Source organism: Saimiri boliviensis, chromosome 13, assembly GCF_048565385.1.
Source record: "Saimiri boliviensis isolate mSaiBol1 chromosome 13, mSaiBol1.pri, whole genome shotgun sequence".
Lineage (NCBI taxonomy): Eukaryota > Metazoa > Chordata > Mammalia > Primates > Cebidae > Saimiri > Saimiri boliviensis.
Window position 1 is genome coordinate 68,726,788 of NC_133461.1, and position 20,327 is coordinate 68,747,114.

At 50.6% G+C, this 20,327-nt stretch overlaps 1 protein-coding gene across 1 annotated transcript in view; it reads left to right on the forward strand.

The window, feature by feature from the left end:
* Positions 1-440: 440 nt before the first annotated feature.
* IMPA2 (inositol monophosphatase 2) overlaps positions 441-20,327 on the forward strand; it is a 53,549-nt gene continuing 33,662 nt past the window's right edge. Inside the window, exons 1-2 of the mRNA XM_039463818.2 lie at positions 441-762; positions 18,375-18,508. Of these exons, the coding sequence (XP_039319752.2) occupies positions 667-762; positions 18,375-18,508 (230 nt within the window). The 5' untranslated portion in view covers positions 441-666. The remainder of the gene's footprint in view (positions 763-18,374; positions 18,509-20,327) is intronic.

The following is a 20,327-nucleotide window of genomic DNA, read 5'->3' on the forward strand; positions in this document are numbered from 1 at the left end:
ATGAAGGCGGGGTTCGAGGCTCAGAGTAGTTGGACTCCGAGCCCGCTCCGCGCACTGCGGACCGGAACACGGCGGGGAGGGGTTGGGTCCGCCCCGAGCGGAGAGGGTGATGCGGCACGAGAGGGGCGGGGCCAGGATGAAGCGCGGGAGGGGCAAGGCTCGGCACTGATTGGTGTTCAGAGCAAGCCCAGAGAGGCGGAGCCAGGCGTGGGGCGCAGCGGGAAGCTGGAGGGGAGGTGCAGGACTGGGCCGGGCTTGGCGCGGGGCGGGGCCAGGAGCTGCTTGTGGGTGCAGGGCGGGGCCTGGAGCGGCAAGGGGCGGGGAAAAGAAGGGAGGGGGCGGGGCCTGGCTCTGCGAGGGGCGGGGAAAAGAAGGGAGGGGCGGGGCCTGGCTCTGCGAGGGGCGGGGCGAGGGGGGCGCGGGCGCGGGGCCGGGCTTGGCACGGGGCGGGGCAGAGGGCGGGGAGCGGGGAGCTGAACTCGCGGCTCCCGCGGCCCGCTGGATCCCCTTCCCGCCCGCGCTGCTGTGAAACAGGCGGCGGACTAGGCGCAGAGCTGCGAGAGCAGGCAGAGGGAGTGTGGAGCCTGGAGGCGGGACGGCGGGATCCGGTGGGAGCCGGGGTCCCGCCGAGGGGGGCTGGAGGTGGCGGGGCCCTGCGAGGCAGCGATGAAGCCCAGCGGTGAGGACCAGGCGGCGCCCGCGGCCGGCCCCTGGGAGGAGTGCTTCCAGGCGGCAGTGCAGCTGGCGCTGCGGGCGGGACAGGTGAGCGCCGCGGCTCGGCTCGGAACTCGGGGCGGAGCGGAAGCGCGTGGGCCGCAGGAGCCGCCTGGAGCGGCTGGGTCCTGGCGCGCAGCGGGCGGGCCCCAGGGGTCCGCACCTGAGGTAGCAGGGCGCTGCGCGGTGAAGGAGCCTTTGTGCTGGTGTCCTGGACACACCTTCCCCGCCCTTCCCCAGCCCTGGATCCCGGGGGGCGAGCCCCTCTGCTCTGGGGTTGAGCGGCTAACGTGACCTTTGCCTTTGAGCGAGTGGTCAGAAAGTAGGAATCTCTCCAGGGCTAGCGTACCGGGCTGATTTTAGGGACCTATGAATGGATTCCGCTCTCGGGAGCAAGCCTGGGGCTAAGCCTCAGACGCGTGGGGATCTGGCTGGGCTGCAGTTTGTCCTGGCTCCAGCATCCTCAGCCCAAACTTACTCTGACCCACAGCCTGAAAGTGGCTACACTTCGCGGTGGGCACGGATTCTGAGTTCAGGAGGAACTTATTACACTGCCCGGAAGGATGTAAACCGAGCTGCAGAGCCACCGAAAACTAGGGAGCAGGTTTAAAATGGAGTGCAGCTCCTCTCTTCTCTTTTTCATTTTTGTGATTGTTCCTTCCACCTTCCTCAGTGCCTTCAGCAGTGTCTGACACACCGTCAGTACTGGGAGGCAAGCGAGTATTGGTTTTCCCAGCGCTGTAAGATGGCTTACTCCATGTTTGCCTCTCAAGTAGTGATTGTGGGCCGAGCGAGGTGGCTCACGCCTGTAATCCCAGCATTTTGAAAGGCTGAGGCGGGTGGATTACTTGAGGTCAGGAGTTAGAGACCAGCCTGACCAGGATAGTACAAACCCAACTCTACTAAAAATACAAAAATACCCGGGCGTGGTGGCGCACGCCCGTAGTCCCAGCTACTTGGGAGGCTAAGGCAGAAGAATCCCTTGAACCCGGGAGGGGGAGGTTGCAGTGAGCCGAAATCGAAATCGCGCCATTGCATTCCAGCCTGGGGCAACAAAACTCCATCTCAAAAAAAAAAAAAAAAAAAGATGTGATTGTTTCCGGGGATCTGGGGACATGAGGTGTGTTGTGGGCAACTGGCCTTTTATATTTAAACAGTATTTTTTCTTTTCTTTTTTTTTTTTTTTGAGGTCTGGCAGTTTGAACATGCTGTACCAGTTTTCCCTAGATAGTAAAATCAGACTGTTTGACCAATCTTAAATTTGAAGTGAGTTGTCACAAAGTATGGTTAGTGCTTTACCTTGGTGCAAATCCTCTAATCCTTTTTTTAACTAAGTGGACGCGCGTTTTGTTGAAGGGCCTTCCTTCCCTCTGGTTTTAAGGACCGAAGACTCAGCCTGTAAAGAATGAATGAATTTAAGAGTGTTGTGAAACTCCATCCTTTGACCTGACCCTTTCCTGTAGGAAAAGGAGGACCCTAAACCTTCCTGCAAGGCAGATGAAGCTTGTAGCTTTAGTGCAAGCGTTCTTCCTGGAAAGCAGGTCTGCCGTGTGCATGAAACACGGGCTCTCCTTCTCTCCTTTCCTGCCTGCTAGCTTTCCTTCCAGAGCAAGCATCAGCCAGATATTGAGGAACTTTTAGGTTCTACCAAAAAACTTTTCTTTCTTGAGGCATTGAGAAGCCAGCTTAGGATTCAGATGCTGCTGTGTAAACCCTGATGAGTTAAGTTAGGGGTTTCCGTACTTTTCAAATTTAGATCCTCGAAGAAACAAAAGATTTTTAAATTTTGTGTTATTATTTAACAAATGTGCATAAGGAGCTTGCAATAGAGCAGGGACAGTTCTAAGGCTCCTATGACTTTTAACTTATTTAAGAGATATTTCATATCTTTGCAACTTGCCAACAACAAAAAACCTTTTTTTAAACGCAGGAGAGGGTTGAAATAAAGATGCTTCCATTAGGAGTCCGGTCAGGAAGCCCTGGCCGCTGGAGCTCCCCCTCGGGCATTATGCTGATGCTTCCTGCCTGCCGGGCAGTGCTGAGAGAATGGCTGGAATGGTTTGCAGCAGGGACAAACAGAAGCCACACAAGGTCATCGGAACCTGTGTAAAGAGGGACAGATTGTCTTCTAATGCAATCGGGTGCTGACTGGAGAAAACACATCCTTTAGCCAAATGGCTTGGTTTGGGTATAAAGGTTGTGTGAGTGGTGATCCTTTTGGAGTCCTCAGTAAAAAGCGTGTTGGCAAAGTTGCTGTGGCCCAGATGCCCACCCTTCACCAGCACCCAGCATTCTGCTCCTCTGTTGTTAGCTGATCTCAGTTGCCCCTGAGATGGAGTCTGGGTTCTAGATGCTGAACGGTGAGGGAGCGGAGGGAGGGATCTCCCAATAGTTAAAGGCGCACTGTCCCTTCTCTCTTAGACACTGGTTCCACTGAAGGTGGCCCTGGAGAAGTGCTTCGATCTCTCCTCTGCCCCAATCCTAGGAGGCTTCCCTGTCCCAGGGGATAGGCTCCTAATTCCCTCGCCTGCCCCTTCCGTGGCTCTGTGCCACTCTTCCTTCAGTGACCCTGGGGGTCATCCCTGCTCTTCCAGTTCCAGCCACCCACACCATGAAGGTAGGGTTTTAGGGAGGGAGTGACCACAGCCCCACCTCAAGTACAGGTGACAGCATTCGCTGACATGGATGGTTGTCATCTTTTATGTGATGTATGAAGTATCGCAGACAGCTCTGCCTTTAAAACACCCCCGTGGGGTTGAGCCAGTTTTGTTGGGCCAGAAACTTAGACAATTTCAGGGGTCCTCTTTAAGAAAATACAAAGTTGGTCCAGCGTGGTGGCTCAAGCCTGTAATCCCAGCACTTTGGGAGGCCGAGGTGGGTGGATCACCTGAGGTCAGGAGATTGAGACCAGCCTGGCCAACATTGTGAAATCCTGTCTCTACTAAAAATACAAATATCAGTTGGGCATGGTGCATTTCTGTAATCCCAGCTACTCAGGAGGCTGAGGCTGGAGAATCGTTTGAACCCAGGATGCAGAGGATGCAGTGAGCCTAGATTGTCCCACTGCATTCCAGCCTGGGCGATAAGAGCGAAACTCTGTCTCAAAAAAAAAAAAAAAAAAGAAAGAAAATAAAAAATTTAGATGTAAGTTTATTTAGAATAAGAATTGTCACATCTACAAATTTTTAAGATGCTAAGAAATACTACACATACCACGAAATACACAAAAATAACAATTCTTTCACTGCTTCTTTTTTTTTTGAGGAGGAGGAGGAGTTTCACTCTTGTTACCCAGGCTGGAGTGCAATGGCACGATCTCGGCTCACCGCAATCTCCGCCTCCTGGGTTCAGGCAATTCTCCTGCCTCAGCCTCCTGAGTAGCTGGGATTACAGGCACGCGCCACCATGCCCAGCTAATTTTTGTATTTTTAGTAGAGACAGGGTTTCACCATGTTGACCAGGATGGTCTTGATCTCTTGACCTTGTGATCCACCCGCCTTGGCCTCCCAAAGTGCTGGGATTACAGGCTTGAGCCACCGCGCCCGGCCTCAGTGCTTCTTATAGTTCTGTAATACTTTTTGCTCTTTTTTTGGCTTCATTCTGTTTGTAGAATGACAATGGTTTTGTAATATTTTATATGGGGTGAACAGAAAGATAAATTCAGCCTTTCTTGTAGCTTGGCTGATTGAAATTTATTACTGATAATTTAGAAAAGTTAATTTAGGCTTCAAACTTGTTATTGGTAACAATTGGCTATATGCATTTTTAGGATGCCACCAAATTGAGAACCTTCTACGAATTTTTTATATATTAGTTATAAGCCAGTCTGGTTTTCACAGACTTGCTTCTGGCTCTATGCAGTTGAAATCTGGTTTCTTTCTGTGATCCACACATTGTCAGTGCCGGTGCCTGTGTCTACCTCCCATGTTCCTGCTCACATAGACGCTGCCAGTCTGGAGTGGCACTATGGGAACTTCCACTGAATGGTATTTTATTATGTGAGTATATCACTATTCATTCAACTGTTTTATTTATTTATTTATTTATTTATTTATTTGAGACGGAGTTTCGCTCTTATTACCCAGGCTGGAGTGCAATGGTGCGATCTTGGCTCACCGCAACCTCTGCCTCCTGAGTTCAAGCAGTTCTCCTGCCTCAGCCTCCCGAGTAGCTGTGACTATAGGCGTGCACCATGACCAGCTAATTTTTGTATTTTTAGTAGAGACGGGGTTTCACCATGTTGACCAGGATGGTCTCGATCTCTTGACCTTGTGATCCATCTGCCTCAGCCTCCCAAAGTGCTGGGATTATAGGCGTGAGCCACCGTGCCTGGCCTGTTTCATTTTTTAAATTTATTTATTTATTTATTTATTTGAGATGGAGTTTTACTATTGTTGCCCAGGCTGGAGTACAATGGCATGATCTCGGCTCACTGGAACCTCTGCCTTCCGGGTTCAAGCAAGTCTCCTGCCTCAGCCTCCCGAGTTGCTGGGATTACAGGCATGTGCCACCATGCCCTGCTAATTTCGTATTTTTTTTTTTTTTGAGACGGAGTTTCGCTCTTGTTACCCAGACTGGAGTGCAATGGTGCGATCTCGGCTCACCGCAACCTCCGCCTCCTGGGCTCAGGCAATTCTCCTGCCTCAACCTCCTGAGTAGCTGGGATTACAGGCACGCACCACCATGCCCAGCTAACTTTTTGTATTTTTAGTAGAGACGGGGTTTCACCTTGTTGACCAGGATGGTCTCGATCTCTCGACCTCGTGATCCACCCGCCTCAGCCTCCCAAAGTGCTGGGATTACAGGCTTGAGCCACCGCGCCCGGCGCTAATTTCGTATTTTTAGTGAAGGCGGGGTTTTTCCATGTTGGTCAGGCTGGTCTCAAACTCCCGACCTCAGGTGATCTGCCCAACTTGGCCTCCCAAAGTGCTGGGATTACAGGCGAGAGCCACCTTGCCTGGCCTATTTATTTTTGAGATGGAGTCTTGCTCTGTCACCCAGGCTGGAGTACAGTGGCATGATCTTGGCTTACTGTGTAGCCTGTGCCTTCCAGATTCAAGCAATTCTCGTGCTTCAGTCTCCCGAGTAGCTGGGATTGCAGGCACACACCACCATGCCCGGCTAATTTTTGTATTTTTAGTAGAGACGGGGCTTCACCGTATTGGTCAGGCTGATCTCAAACTCCTGACCTCAAGTGATCCACCCACCTTGGCCTCCCAAAGTGCTGGGATTATAGGCATGAGCCACCGTGCCTGGCCTCATTCAATTCTTGAGCAAACTGGATGATAATCGAGTTTGGAGTTAATATGGATAATGTTGCTGTGAACATTCTCGCACATGTCTTTTGATTACATATGTATGCATTTCTGTTGTGATTTATTAATAGTCGGAGCAGAATTGCTATGTCATTGGGAATGTAAATTCTGCCAAGTAGTTCTCTAAAGAGGATTTACCAAGATATACTTCACCCTGCAGTGTGTGAGGGTTCCCATTTCCCCACGTCTTCCACAACACTTGGTATGGTTTATATTGTAGCCATCCTGATGGGCTTGAGGTGGCATTTTATTGTGGTTTTCATTTGCATTTCTTAGGTAATTAATGAACTTAAATGCACATGTTTATTGGCTTCTTTGATATTGTTTGCTTTTAAGATGACGGCACTAAAATACTGGTTAGAAATGTATTCATCCAACAAAGAATCATTGAACAATTCGGGAAAGGATATTAGCCTTTTTACTCTGAGTGTGACGGGAGGTTTGGGGCAGAGTACTGTGTGGGACTTTACAGGACTCCATGCAGGGGGACCACCCTGGCTGCTGCATGGGGCCCTGTGTAGGACACTAGGGGGACCAGAGTCAGGTATCTGATAGGAAGCCACGTGAGAAATCGTGGATTTGACTGGGGTGCAGTGAAGAAGGAACATTTATTTTGAAGGCTGAGCTGACAGGGTTTGTCGCTGGGTTGGATGTGGGGTATGAGAAAGAGAGGAGACAAGGATAACTTTAAGGGTTTAGGCCTGAAAAACTGGTTGAATGGATTTGCCACTTCCCAACATGACAAAACTGCAGGAGGAACAGGTTGGAGATGGGAGTGGAGTGTTCTCTTCCGGTCAGGGTAAGTTCGAGTTGCCAGTAGATTTCGTATTGTTTTGAGACAGGGTCTTGCTTTGTTTCCCTGGCTGGAGTGCAGTGGTGCGATTACAGCTACCTCCTCCTGGGCTCAAGTGATACCCTCACCTCAGCCTCCCGAGTAGCTGGGACTACAGGCATGCGTCACCATGCCTGGATAATATTTTTTAATTTTTGTAAAGACACGGTTTCACTAAATGGAGATGTTGCATTTGGATCCAACCTGATGGCAGAGATGCAGTGTGGAGGTCACGGTCCTGGAGATGGTATTTAGGGCCGTGCCCCGGACAGGAGGAGAGCAGGCTTGACCGCTGATGGGCTTTGCCGTCAGACGAGCCCAGGTCAGGCTCCCGTTTTCCTCCTTGGAATCCTCGCAAATGCCAGTTTGTGGAGGTCATTTCTGAAGCGGTTCATTTCTCCAGAAAAGCCTTCCCCACTCTTCCTGCCTGGGCTGAGCGCACCTGCTGCTGGAGGAAGAGAGGAGGCAGTGGTGACGGGCCTCGAGCCCCTTCCTTGCCTGGTCCACGCCTCCAGTGTCTGCTTAGCTCCGCAGGGTGGGGTCAGCCTACATGAGAAATTCGAAAACTCGCCAACATTTCAGACAACAGCAGAGACAGAATTCCTGTGAGACAGCAGCTGGCAGGCACAGAGTAGCAGCTGTTCCTTCGATGGGGTGGGGGCCGCACATGGTCTCCAAGTGTCCGAGGCTCACTGCTTTGACTCTGAGAGGTCCCTGTCATTTCCTACCTACTTTGCTAATAAAAGCTGTCTGAGAAGCAGCAGGAGGGCAGAAGGCACTGTCCCTGCCACTAGGCAGCTTCATCCTAGCCCTCAGCATTCCGGGGCACCAGGGAGGTCCCACCTGTGCCCCCTTAAGGAGAGGCTGGTAAAGACCTCATCCTCATGGGAAGAGTGAGTCCTGGACTCTGTGGCCCTGAGATAGTCACTTGCTTGCCCAAATGAAGTGCTTGCTGCCCAGGGGAGATTACTGTCTTTGGAGTTTGGGGGAGAAGGGTGGGTAAAATCACTCAGCCAGAGGATGGAGAGGTTGCTAGTAAGATATAGGCCCCAATCTCCCCGAGCTATAGGGGTGGAGGAAGGCAGAAGCTTAAAGGCACTGGGACCCGAGACTTGGAGAAGGAAAGGGGAGTTCAGGAGTTCAGGCCCCTCCCTGCCTCCTGGACCCTCCTGGGCCCAGTGGAGACGAGCCTGGAGGCTGGTTTGTGTCTTCTTTCCTCTGTGGGAGGTGGGGGAAGGTCTTGGTCCCTAGGCTGAGCCAGTTTCAGGATCCTGTGCCCACTGTCCCAGCCTGCTTCGAGCACTGTAGGAGGCCGTCTGCACAGTGGTACCCTGCCCTTGGGCTCACCTCTCGTTTGAGTTATGGAGGAAGTACAGACCTGGCCAGTTGCTGGTCACCGCAGTGTGCAGGTGGACTGGGAGGCCATCCCAGCGCCTGGGATGTGGACAACTTCCTGGAGGAAGTCACAGCTGAGGGTGTCTTTAGAAAGAGAAGGAGGAGTCAGCTAGGAAAGTTGGTGACGGTCTTGGGGAGGGGAGAGGGAAGAAGAGGGATCGGGACCAGTAGAGAAGATGAAACGCAGAAAGGGCAAAGAGAGCACAGCACCTAGGACCTACAAGAAATGCCCTTAGGCTGAAGCTTGAGGTGGGAGACAGGAGGTCAGTACTTGGGGGCCCTGTGTGGAGGGCAGAGGTGCAGGTAGGTGTCCTGCTTGAACTGATGGGGTGTGGTACTTGGGGGCTGTGAGTTGGGGTGGACTTGATGAGTCATACATTGAGGGAGACATAGGAATAAAGGACTACTGGGTTTCTGGCTCATGCAGCTGGCGGGCTGTCATTGCTGTTGAGAGAAATGTGAGCTGGAGAGGGATTAGGAAGTGATCAGTTGCGATGGCTACAGCTGTGGGGTCAGCTCTTTTAGCGATGGAGGACTTGGACTGTGGTGCTGGGATCCCCTTTCCTGTGCCTTATAGCTGCGGGGTCTTGGGCAACTTTCTCCATTTCTTTGTGCCTCCGTTTCTTCATCTTTAACATGAGGAGAATAATTTTTGCTGTCCTCAGAGTTATGGTGTGGAGTATATGTACAGGTGAACGGCTCAGCATGGGAGAGAGGAAGCGCTCCGTAAGCGTGAGCTCAGGCCATGGAGTTGGGGAGGGTGTGAAGAAGTGGAGGCCATCTGCAGGGAGCTCAGCTGCTGGGGCAGTCCCGAGGGCTTGCAAATGCCCACTTTCAAGGAATGGTGGGAGTTGAGCCGCAGAATGGTGGGGATCTAGGAGGAAAGCCATGAGAGGAGGCAGGGGCCACGGCCACAGGCCTTGCAACACAGAGAATGCAGCTGGGATGTGGGTGACGGATGGCTGCTGGCGTGGATATGGGAGGTGCCAGTGGCTTGTCAGGGCAGAGGGCGACTAGAGATGAAGGTGAGGAGAAGTATAGTCACGAGGCTGAAGGAGGTGCTGAGGATTGGAGAGCCCGAGGTGGGCTGTCCTGAGAGCCACCTCTGCTTGGACGGGTTCCTCCTCTTCCTCCTGGGGTTGAGATCATGCAGAGATTTGCGATGTGTGAACAGCTGTGAAATGCTGACCACTTGTGCCACATGACACCATATGATAGGCATGTTATTACTTGGGTGTCTGATGAACTGTTAGGTTTTATTGTCACCTTTATCAGGGTTCTTCAGAGAAACAGGCCTGGCAGGAGGCAGGTGGGTCCAGTCTGCAGAGTGGGTTGGCAGCTGGAGACCCAGGGAGAGAGCTGATGTTCCGGTTCGAAGGCCATAGGTCAGCGGGAGGGTCAGCTTTTTCATTCTGTTTGGGCCCTCAGCTGATTGGACGAGGCCTGCCCACACGAAGTAGGGAGATCTACTTTCCTGATTAGGATGCTGACACCTGGCCAGGCACCGTGGCTCATGCCTGTAATCCCAACATTTTGGGAGGCTGAGGTGGGCAGATCATTTGAGGTCAGTGGTTCTAGACCAGCCTAACTAACATGCTGAAACTCCATTTCTACTAAAAATACAAAAAAAGTGGCCGGGCGCAGTGGCTCAAGCCTGTAATCCCAGCACTTTGGGAGGCCGAGGCGGGTGGATCACGAGGTCAAGAGATCGAGACTATCCTGGTCAACATGGTGAAACCCCGTCACTACTAAAAATACAAAAAATTAGCTGGGCATTGTGGCACGTGCCTGTAATCCCAGTTACTCAGGAGGCTGAGGCAGGAGAATTGCCTGAACCCAGGAGGCAGAGGTTGCGGTGAGCCGAGATTGCGCCACTGCACTCCAGCGTGGGTAACAAGAGCGAAACTCCATCTCAAAAAAAAAAAAATACAAAAAAAGTTAGCTGGGCATGCTGGTGCAGGCTTGTATTCCCAGCTACTTGGGAGTTTGAAGCAGGAGAATCGCTTGACCGCAGGAGGGCTTTAAAAAAATTTTTTTTTTTCAAAAATAAAAATGCTAGCACCCTTGCAGAAACACATACAACTTTTTTTTTTTTTTTTTTTTTTTTTTTTTTTTTTTTTTTTTTTTAGATGGAGTCTTGCTCTATCTCTCAGACTGGAGTGCAGTGGCAAAATCTTTGTTCACTGCATCCTCTGCCTCCCAGGCTCAAGCGATTCTCCTGCCTCAGCCTCCTTAGTAGATGAGATTACAGGCGTGCGCCAGCACACCCAGCTCATTTTTGTATTTTTAGTAGAGATAGGGTTTTGCCATGTTGGCCAGGCTGGTCTTGAACTCCTGATCTCAGGTGATCTGCCTGCCTTGGCCTCCACAGTGCTAGGATTACAGGTGTGAGCCATTGCACCTGGCCCAGAACAATGCTTTACCAAATATCTGTGCTCCCCATAGCTCAGTCAAGTTGACATGTTAAAGTAACCATCACATCACATTCAGTGGTTTTGCAGTAAATCTGGAAGCATAAACATGAGGCGTGTTGTCAGGCGCACACCTCCAGCGGCTGCCTTCCTAACCTGACAGAGGGAAAGACACGTCACCTATTGAAACTGCACTCTGGCAAGACTCCAGCGTGCCGCTCCTTGGGTGATGTGCAGGGCCTGGGTTCCGGAGCACATGCCACCTGCCCTGCAGTGACAGTCATGAAGGTTGGATGGGACAGGAACACAAGACCAAGATGGGGTGAGACAGGAAAGACATTTGGATATCTTCATGAATATGTCAGCCTGGGATGTCTCTGAAGCTGGAGTTGATGGTGACCTTTTCTTTTAGGTTTGAAATTCAGGCTTCAGTGACTTCAAGGCCATGTTTTATATGTTATATATTAACAGAATTTTACTGGAAGGAGAGTCCCAAGCCAGGGGGTCCGTGAAGTACATGCTTAGTTAGCGAGTAGCTGAAAAACATTAATTAAAAACCAGTATACCTAACTTATTGCTGGTGGAATGAGAGTGTTTAAAATCTCAAAGACTGAGGGAAAATAGCCATAGTAAAAGGGTTCAGTGGAAACTTAATCAGCAGCCCCACATGCTCCCCTGCTCTGTGGACGTGATCCTGGCTAAAGGGCAGGGCTGCTTGAGTCTCACTGATTTTAGAAATGCAGCACTTTTCATCAGCTTTTCTCTTAGCATAGGACAATTTGTGAATTAAACTTTTCTTAACCTAGTATTTTAGCATCCCATTTGCAACTTGCACATTGTATGTATGTTAGGTTCTCATTTTTTGTCATAAGTCATTAAATTTTCTCAGATACATGTTCTCACAACTGATACTGTTCTATGTGTAAATCAATCAGTTCGTGTACCAAGACCTTTTCATACAATACCTCCTGTTATTCTTAAAACACCTCAATGTCTTAGATATACTATTATTACAGAAGAGGAAACTAAGACCCTGAGAACCCATGTAGAACCTGAATTCAGAACTGTCTGATTCTAGAGTGTACTTTATCCCTCTCTATTCCCACTGATGCTATGAAACTGCTGAAAACAAGGATTACATCCTAGAAGGGAATTTTTCATACGCATCTTCTTCACGAAGAGCTACAGGACAGGCCTTCTGAGTTTAGGTTAGCTTAGTGTCATTGTCTGTTGGTGACTGAAGGAAGCTACCTTGCGCAGCCCCGATGCGTGCAAGGCCCCCGCGTACACCTTCTAACGCCTCCGCTGGCGCATATGAGTGCGTGTCGCTGGTATCAGCCCCCTGCCTGGGGTGAGGGTAGTTCCTGGAGCTACTGGGATGAAATGCAGAGTTCCCAACCTGGAGGAGTGCACGGTCCAGTGTAGGGGACAGGGCAGTGGCCAAGTACAGTGGGTTATGTAGTAGCTGACCTAGAAGAGGGGCCTCAGCCAGACCAGTGGGCGGACAGCCACACGAGTGGCTTCCTGGAGGAGCTGTGCTGGAGTAGGTGGAGGCTGAGATCACAGACAGGCAGGGGGTATTCAGGGATGTCACTGCAGGCACAAGGGACATCATGTCCGAAGACATGGAGGTGTGGGAGGGAGGATATCCCGGGGGCTTGAGCCCGGCATGGGGTGTGCGGCCCTGGCTGGGTGGGAATTGCCTTGCACACCTGACGCAAGACAGCAGCCGGATGGTGAGGCCAGGTCTAGTGGGAGAGGCTGGCCACAGGGTCACCTGCCCTGTTGCTAGGAGGCACAGGCATGTTGGAGCCCTGTGGCTGGCCTCGTGACACACCCACAAAGAAAGCCATCAGAGAAACTGCAGTAATAAATATTAATAAAATCAGAAAATAGTTAATACTTTAAAAGATCATGAAGGCAGGGTGTAGTGGCTCACATCCTAATCCCAGCACTTGGGGAGGCCGAGGCGGAAGGATCACTTGAGGTCAAGAGTTTGAGACCAGTCTTGTCAATATAGTGAGACCTTACCTCTCCAAAATAAAAATAAAAATGAGCCGGGCATGGTGGCACATGCTTGTAGATGGAGCTACTGGGGAGGCTGAGGCAGGAGTATTGCTTGCGTTCAGGAGGTCAAGGCTACAACGAACCAAGATTGCACCACTGCACTCCAGCTGGGGCAACAGAGAGACCGTGTCTCAAGAGAAAAATAGCAGCATAACACAACACAGTGTCCTGCCTCTGATTCTATACCTCTTCCCACTCTGTATTTTATGACTGGGCCCATTTTCCTGGGGGGTACATCCAGATTGCAGCAGACATTCTCCAGGCTGCCCCCAGGGCCCTCGGCACCCATGTCCTCCACACACACAGCTGTGTACGTTTTGAGTGTGGAAAACTGAGTGCATAAATACCGGCGAGCTTAGATAAGGTGACACCGAGTACCTATTAAAAAGTCTTCTAGTGTTTAGTTAACTGTGAGCTCAGTGTGCAGAAGGCAAGGACTCTTCATGCGTTCACTCAGCAGGTGTTTCTGGAGACCCTTGTGTGGCAGCCCCCATGCCGGCTGCACCGTGACTTGGAGGTGGACGGAGAGGGCAGTATTCCTCACCCAGGCGGGTTGGGCAGATGCATGGAGTGGTAAGTGCTGTGGGTGCCGGTTGGTGGTGTGCGTTAAGTGCTGCAGTCACAGTCGGGCAAGTGCCCTTCTCTGCCCACAGAAGCTGGAGACTCCTCTTGGAAGGTGGTGTTTGAACTGAGTCATAAGGGAGGAGGACAGTGGGCTGGCTGAGGACGGCAGTGCCGGTTCCATCGGGAGACTCCAGGATGAGTGATAACGTGTGGCAGGGCCATGGCGTTCTCAAAGCTTGGAGGAGAGGGGAGCTGAGAAAGGAGGGATCAGGGAAGGTCCACAGCTGCTGGGCTGATGGTTTGGTTTCTTCACAGAGGCCAGTAAAGGAGCAGGTGAAGTCTAGTTAGTTAGAGGTATGGGAGTCGGGCGGTCTGCTCCATGAAGTCACCCAGGGACCCAGCTTCCTTCTCCCTCATTGCTCCAAGGTTTTCTCTTCCTGCATAGGCAGCACACCTACTTTGTAGCCTGTGGCAAGGGGGAAGGGACACGAGGAAGTGCGAGGCAGTGTCCTTTTGAGGAAGTGACTCAGAAGTTGCAGGTCTTGCTTCCAGTCCCATCCTCTGGGTCAGAACTTGGTACTGAGGCTGTGGGAGGCATGGCATGCAGATTGCGAGGTGGTTCTGTGCTTGCTCCAACTTGGGGGTTCTGTTCCTAAAAGGAAGAAGGGGATACTGGACTTTTGGAGTCAAATGGTCTCTGCTGCAAGGACAAATCTGGAAGCTATTGTATGCTCCCTTTCGGGGGTTTTGACTTTATCCACATAGTGACAGGGCGCCACCAAGTGCTCTGCTGGGGAGATGCGTGGTCACTGTGAGTGTTTTAGGAAGCGCGTCTGGCTGTGCCGGGAGAGTGCACGAAGCAGATGTGGTCAGGCTCCAGGAGGTGGGACTCGTGGATGGAGGCACTGGATCTTTTCAACAGGGCAACCAGAAAAACAGCCAGACCGAAGGACCTGGGTGGTCAGCACTCACATAGACACATGTTCCAGTTTGGAAAAATGTTGCATAGTCTATTCAAGCAGCCCAGTGTATGTTTTATTCATTCTTTCAAAGAACTCTGTGTACCTGTTGAATGCCAGGGAGCATTCCTCATGCTAAGGGTACAGCGGGGAAGCAGAAAGAGCTCTGCTCTCAGGAGCTGCCTGGGAGAGACAGTCAACAACAAAACAGACAGGAAGGACGGTTTCAGATGGGATAGATAAGTCGTAGAAGAACCAGAAAACAGGAAGTCCCTGGGGCAGAAACAAATTTGGTCAGGATCAGTGATAAAACCCCAGAGCGAAGCTAAAGAGCAACTTGAGGCTGACCTGTTGGAAGTGAGCTGTGAAGAGCTGGCCCTGGGATTTGGGATTTGGAGTTTTCCAAGGGCCCTGGGGCTTGGGATTTGCTGTGAGCAGCAGGAAGCCATTGGATCATTTTCTGGAGTGGTAAAGTGATCTGATGTGATTGGGGTCTGAAAATTCCAGCTGCTGCACAGAGGCTGCAAGCGTGGATGATTGGAATGCTATCCACACTTGCAGGTCGCTTTACGGCTGTTCCCCATGTGGGGATGCCACAAGCATGAAGTAAAGCCGCTGTCTCCTCAGCTGGTGGTCCTGGGTGGGGTTCCTGGAACTGGGGGTGCTGGTTCAAAACTTGGAGCCCCTCACCCCACCTGCACCCCTGCCTGCTGAGATGGAACATCTTGGTTTCCTAGTGGCCTTCTTCACATGAGGGTTTGAGAACCTGCTCTAGCCCCGTGTTACTCAAGTGAGTAACGTGCATCGGGATCACCCTAGAGCTTACCGGAAAGGCAGCTTTCAGACTCTAGTCAGACCTGTGCAGCCACAGCCTGCCCTTCCATGAGATCCCAGAGGCTCTGCTGCCATACCCTCTTTGGGGCTGTGTCCCTTGGTTGGGGTGTCTTTCTCACCCTGCACACACTTCCCACAACCCCACACCACACCAATATACACACACCCAGAAATCCATACACACCCAGACATACACAGAGACACACACACCTGGTATCTTCCTACACCACACTGATATACACACACAGAGATAGACATAGAGACACACATACCCTGCATCCTCTCATACCACAGCAACACACACACCCAGAGATACACACAGAGACACACACACCCTGTATCTTCCTACACCACACTGATACACACACACAGATAGACATAGAGACACACATACCTAGCATCCTCTCATACCACAGCAACACACACACACACACCCAGAGATACACACAGAGATACACACAGAGACACACACACCCTGTATCTTCCTATACCACGTTGATACACACACACAGATAGACATAGAGACACACATACCCGGCATCCTCTCATACCACAGCAACACACACACACACACACACACACACACACACGCACACCTAGAGACACCCAGAGACACACACACCCTGTATATTCCTACACCACACTGATACACAAACACAGAGATAGACATAGAGACACATACCCTGCATCCTCTCATACCACAGCAACACACACACACACACCCAGAGATACACACACACACACACACACACACACACACACATAGATAGACATAAAGACACACACCCTACATCCATTCACACCATAGCAACACACACATACCCAGAAATCCATATGCACCCAAAGAGACACACATAGACACACAGACACCCTGCATCTTCCCTCACCACACTGACACCACACACACAAAGAGATAGACATAGTGTGTGTATATTACTGTGATGTGCACCTTCTCACACCACAGTAACACACACACACACTCAGATACACACAGAGACACACACACCCTGACTCCCCCACATCACATGAACACACACTCATAGATATGCAACAGAGACACACACAAGCCCGGAATCACTGTGGCCACATATGAGCCAAGCTTTGTGCCAAAGGCCTGTCTGGCTGGCTCAGAGTTGAGGGTTCTGGAGCATGGGCAGGTGCCACGGGAGCCACATGTGAGGAGTGTGAGTCACAAACAAGGCCTGTGGAGCTTGATTTGTTGAGATAGTGCTGTGTGCAAACTGGTGATTTGATAAAATTGACCTGGCAGCGATGAGCAGGAACTGGCAAACCCTGGCCAGAGGCAGAGCCTGGGTGGTGGGAGCTGGGGGCTGTTGTAGGAATATGAAGTCCTGGAGTTGTGGCTACCCAGTGGACTTGGCTATGTGGTCGCTGTATGCCTGTTTTTGGTATGAGCTATCACACTCTGAATTTTCTATTATATGTATTTGTTATTTTTGCAACCAGGCTTAAAACAAAAACTGCCTCAGCTCAGCATGGGATGGGCCAGCTCTGGGATGCAGGTGATGAGAAGAGCAGGTGGGCCCCGCATGGAGAGGAGCACATGGGAGGCTGAGTTTCGGGGGCTCCTGCTTGTTCTGTAGAATTCCCCATGTGCTTTGTCTGGCAGCACAGGGCCTGGCATGAGTGGGTCCTCAGTGCGTGCTTCCCAGAAGCTTGTAGGGTGATGGACATCACGTCTAGGTACCTGGCCAATTGATGGTCCTTTTGAGAGAAATACAGGATTTTGGGGTGTAACTGGTTTTGGAGGAAGGCTCTGAATTTGTTTTTAGGTGCCCTGATTTTGTCATCATGATGAGGGAGACACCAGGTTGTTGACGGACAGAAATGGGCAAGAGCTGGGCCCGATGGCTCACTCTGTCATTTCAGCGCTTTGGGAGGCAGAGATGGGAGGATTGATTGAGCCCAAGAGTTTGAGACCTGCCTGGCTAACATAGCAAGACCCTGTCTCTTCAAAAAATAAAAAATTAGCCAGGTACAGTACCAGCACCTGTTGTCCCAGCTACTGGGGAGGCTGAGATAGGAGGATTACTTGAGCCCTGGGGTTTGAGTTGCTGTCAGCTATGATCATGACACCACACTTTGGCCTGGGTGACAGAGAAAGACCCGGTCTCTAAAACAAAACAAAACAAAACAAAAAGGAGAAAAAAGGCCCAGGCTGGACCAGAACTGGTCCCTCTGGAGGTATCCAGTGACTGATTGGCCACTCTTTATCCCTTCCCATTTGGGTTTTCCTGGGGTTCTTGGAGCCATCCCAGTCCTTGCCCCTATACTTAGCTGTGATAGGTGTAGACCAGTGTGTTGGCAACTTGCACAGCTGCGGAGCCTGTGTCTGAGCTCAGCCCTGTGGATCCTGCGTGAACTCTGACAGCTGAGGCTGCTCTAACCCAGAGCAGCAGTGAGAGCTGGCCGTGGTTCCTGAAACACAGTTTAGCTCTCCCGGGTTCTCAGTGGGAACATTTGCAATCTAGATTTGAGGGCATATCCCATTTCATGGGATAAAGTGAATTAGGGAAAATAAGCTTTTACTTTATACAGAAATCTCCTAAATTTGAATTCATGGGATTATATGGGACACAGGTGTGTAATATGATCTTGTTTTGGGCAGTTCTTATGGAGGAAGTTTCATACTCTTTTCAAAACCCCTGTGTTTTTCTTTTACTCAAAAATTGTTTCACAGGTAGGACAAAATAATTTCAAGCAGTGAGCCTGTCCTGTAAAAGAATAATGGTTGAGGCCGGGCGCGGTGGCTCAAGCCTGTAATCCCAGCACTTTGGGAGGCCGAGGCGGGTGGATCACGAGGTCGAGAGATTGAGACCATCCTGGTCAACATGGTGAAACCCCGTCTCTACTAAAAATACAAAAAATTAGCTGGACATGGTGGCGCGTGCCTGTAATCCCAGCTACTCAGGAGGCTGAGGCAGGAGAATTGCCTGAACCCAGGAGGCGGAGGTTGCGGTGAGCCGAGATCGCGCCATTGCACTCCAGCCTGGGTAACAAGAGCGAAACTCCGTCTCAAAAAAAAAAAAAAAAAAAAGAATAATGGTTGAGACATTAAAGCTCACTAGGAACCCAGAGAGCCTAGGCTGTGATACTAGCTCTCAGGTCAGTGATGTAAGAAGGCAGTGACCCATAGAGCCACACCTGCTGCCCCCTCCCCATGGCAGGCTGAAAGCAGAGTGGACTCAAAGGAGTGGAGAATTCTTTTGCCTGGGAGGAGGATGCTTGGACGTTTAACCCAGCTTCTGTACTTTTATTTCAGATCATCAGGAAAGCCCTTACTGAGGAAAAACGTGTCTCAACAAAAACATCAGCTGCAGATCTTGTGACAGAAACGGATCACCTTGTGGAAGATTTAATTATTTCTGAGTTGCGAGAAAGGTTTCCTTCACACAGGTAGGTGTATTTCTCTGGGAAACACCCCCAGTAACCCTCACCACACTAATAGAGAAGGCAGGGTCTGCAGGGGTCAGGGGGCTCTGCCATTTGTTGATGTGGCCAGATGTGAAGCCCTAAGCTGCGCAGGCTGACCTGCGATCCATCAGTTACTTAGCAAGCAAACTGAGCCCTGTTTTCATTCTTTTTACCATCATCTTAACAACCAGCATGTCAATACATCCTCTTAAGAATATTGTATGCTCAGGAAAAGCTCCTTGTACCCCTGTACTAAACCATTTGTTATTTCTGGAAAGACCCACTAGAAATGTGACCCACTCTAAGAAGCCTGGAGTGGTGATGTTCTCTGGTGGCCTGTGCCTGCTCAGCTGCTTGGGGAACTTTCCCAGGAGGCTGGGATGCCAAGTGGCACTGGCAGCTGTGTGGGGCCCCTGGCCCACCACCAGTGCTTAGCCATGCACAACCCCTTTCCCAGGCCAAAGGGCGTAGGGGAGTGGCTGCCACAGCCAGGTCCCAGAGCTGTCCCCACAGGAGGCCTGTATGAGCATTTCATAACGTTTTTGGGGTCACCTTTTTAAGTATTTGATGCTAGCTATTAATCTTTTGTTCAGAAAAATTAAAATACTCACATAGCAATTTGGACAGAGTTCCAAGGGAATCGTGAACCCCAGATTGAAACGTCCTCTTTAACTCTGGGGGGTGGGCTCTGAGGCCCCTCCCTCACCTATGGAGTTCTGCAGTATAGATTTTGAAGACCAGTACCTTGGAGGCAAGGCATCTTTTTCCTTCGTTATGTAGATCTCTTAAGGATGTTGGATTTTGGCCAGGTGCAGTGGCTAATGCCTGTAATCCCAATACTTTGGGAGGCTGAGGCAGGGGTATCACAAGGTCAGGAGTTCAAGACCAGCCTAACCAACATGGTGAAACCCTGTTTCTATTAAAAATACAAAAACTAGCCAGGCATGGTGGCGCATGCCTGCAATCCTAGCTACTCAGGAGGCTGAGGCCAGAGGATTGCTTGAACCAGGACCCAGGAGGTGGAGGTTGCAGTGAGCCAAGATTGAGCCACTGCACTCCAGCCTGGGCTACAGAGCGAGACTCCATCTCAAAAAAAAAAAAAAAAAAAAAAAAAAAGATGTTGGATTCCTAAAACTGAATGCCAGTTATTGAATTTCTGGCCTTAGAGTATTATAACTGTTGGGATCCAGGTTTATATGGATTTAGGTGGCAGAAATATAGACGTTAATCTCCTTCAGTGTCCATTCAGCACATGGTGGGCTTAAAATATTTTCTTTACATTTATTTATTTATTTATTTATTTATTTATTTATTTATTTATTTTTTTTGAGACGGAGTTTCGCTCTTGTTACCCAGGCTGGAGTGCAATGGCGCGATCTCGGCTCACCGCAACCTCCGCCTCCTGGGTTCAAGCAATTCTCCTGCCTCAGCCTCCTGAGTAGCTGGGATTACAGGCACGCACCACCATGCCCAGCTAATTTTTAGTATTTTTAGTAGAGACGGGGTTTCACCATGTTGACCGGGATGGTCTCGATCTCTCGACCTCGTGATCCACCCGCCTCGGCCTCCCAAAGTGCTGGGATTACAGGCTTGAGCCACCGCGCCCGGCACATTTATTTTTTATGTATTTTTTGAGAGATAAGGTCTTACTCAGTTGCCCAGGTTGGAGTGCAGTGGCATGATCATAGTCTTGAATCCCTGGGTTCAAGTGATCCCCTTGGTTCAGCCTCTTGAGTAGCTGGGATTACAGGAGCCGCTGCACCTGGCTCTCAGTATATTTTTTGTTGTTGCTGTGAATGAT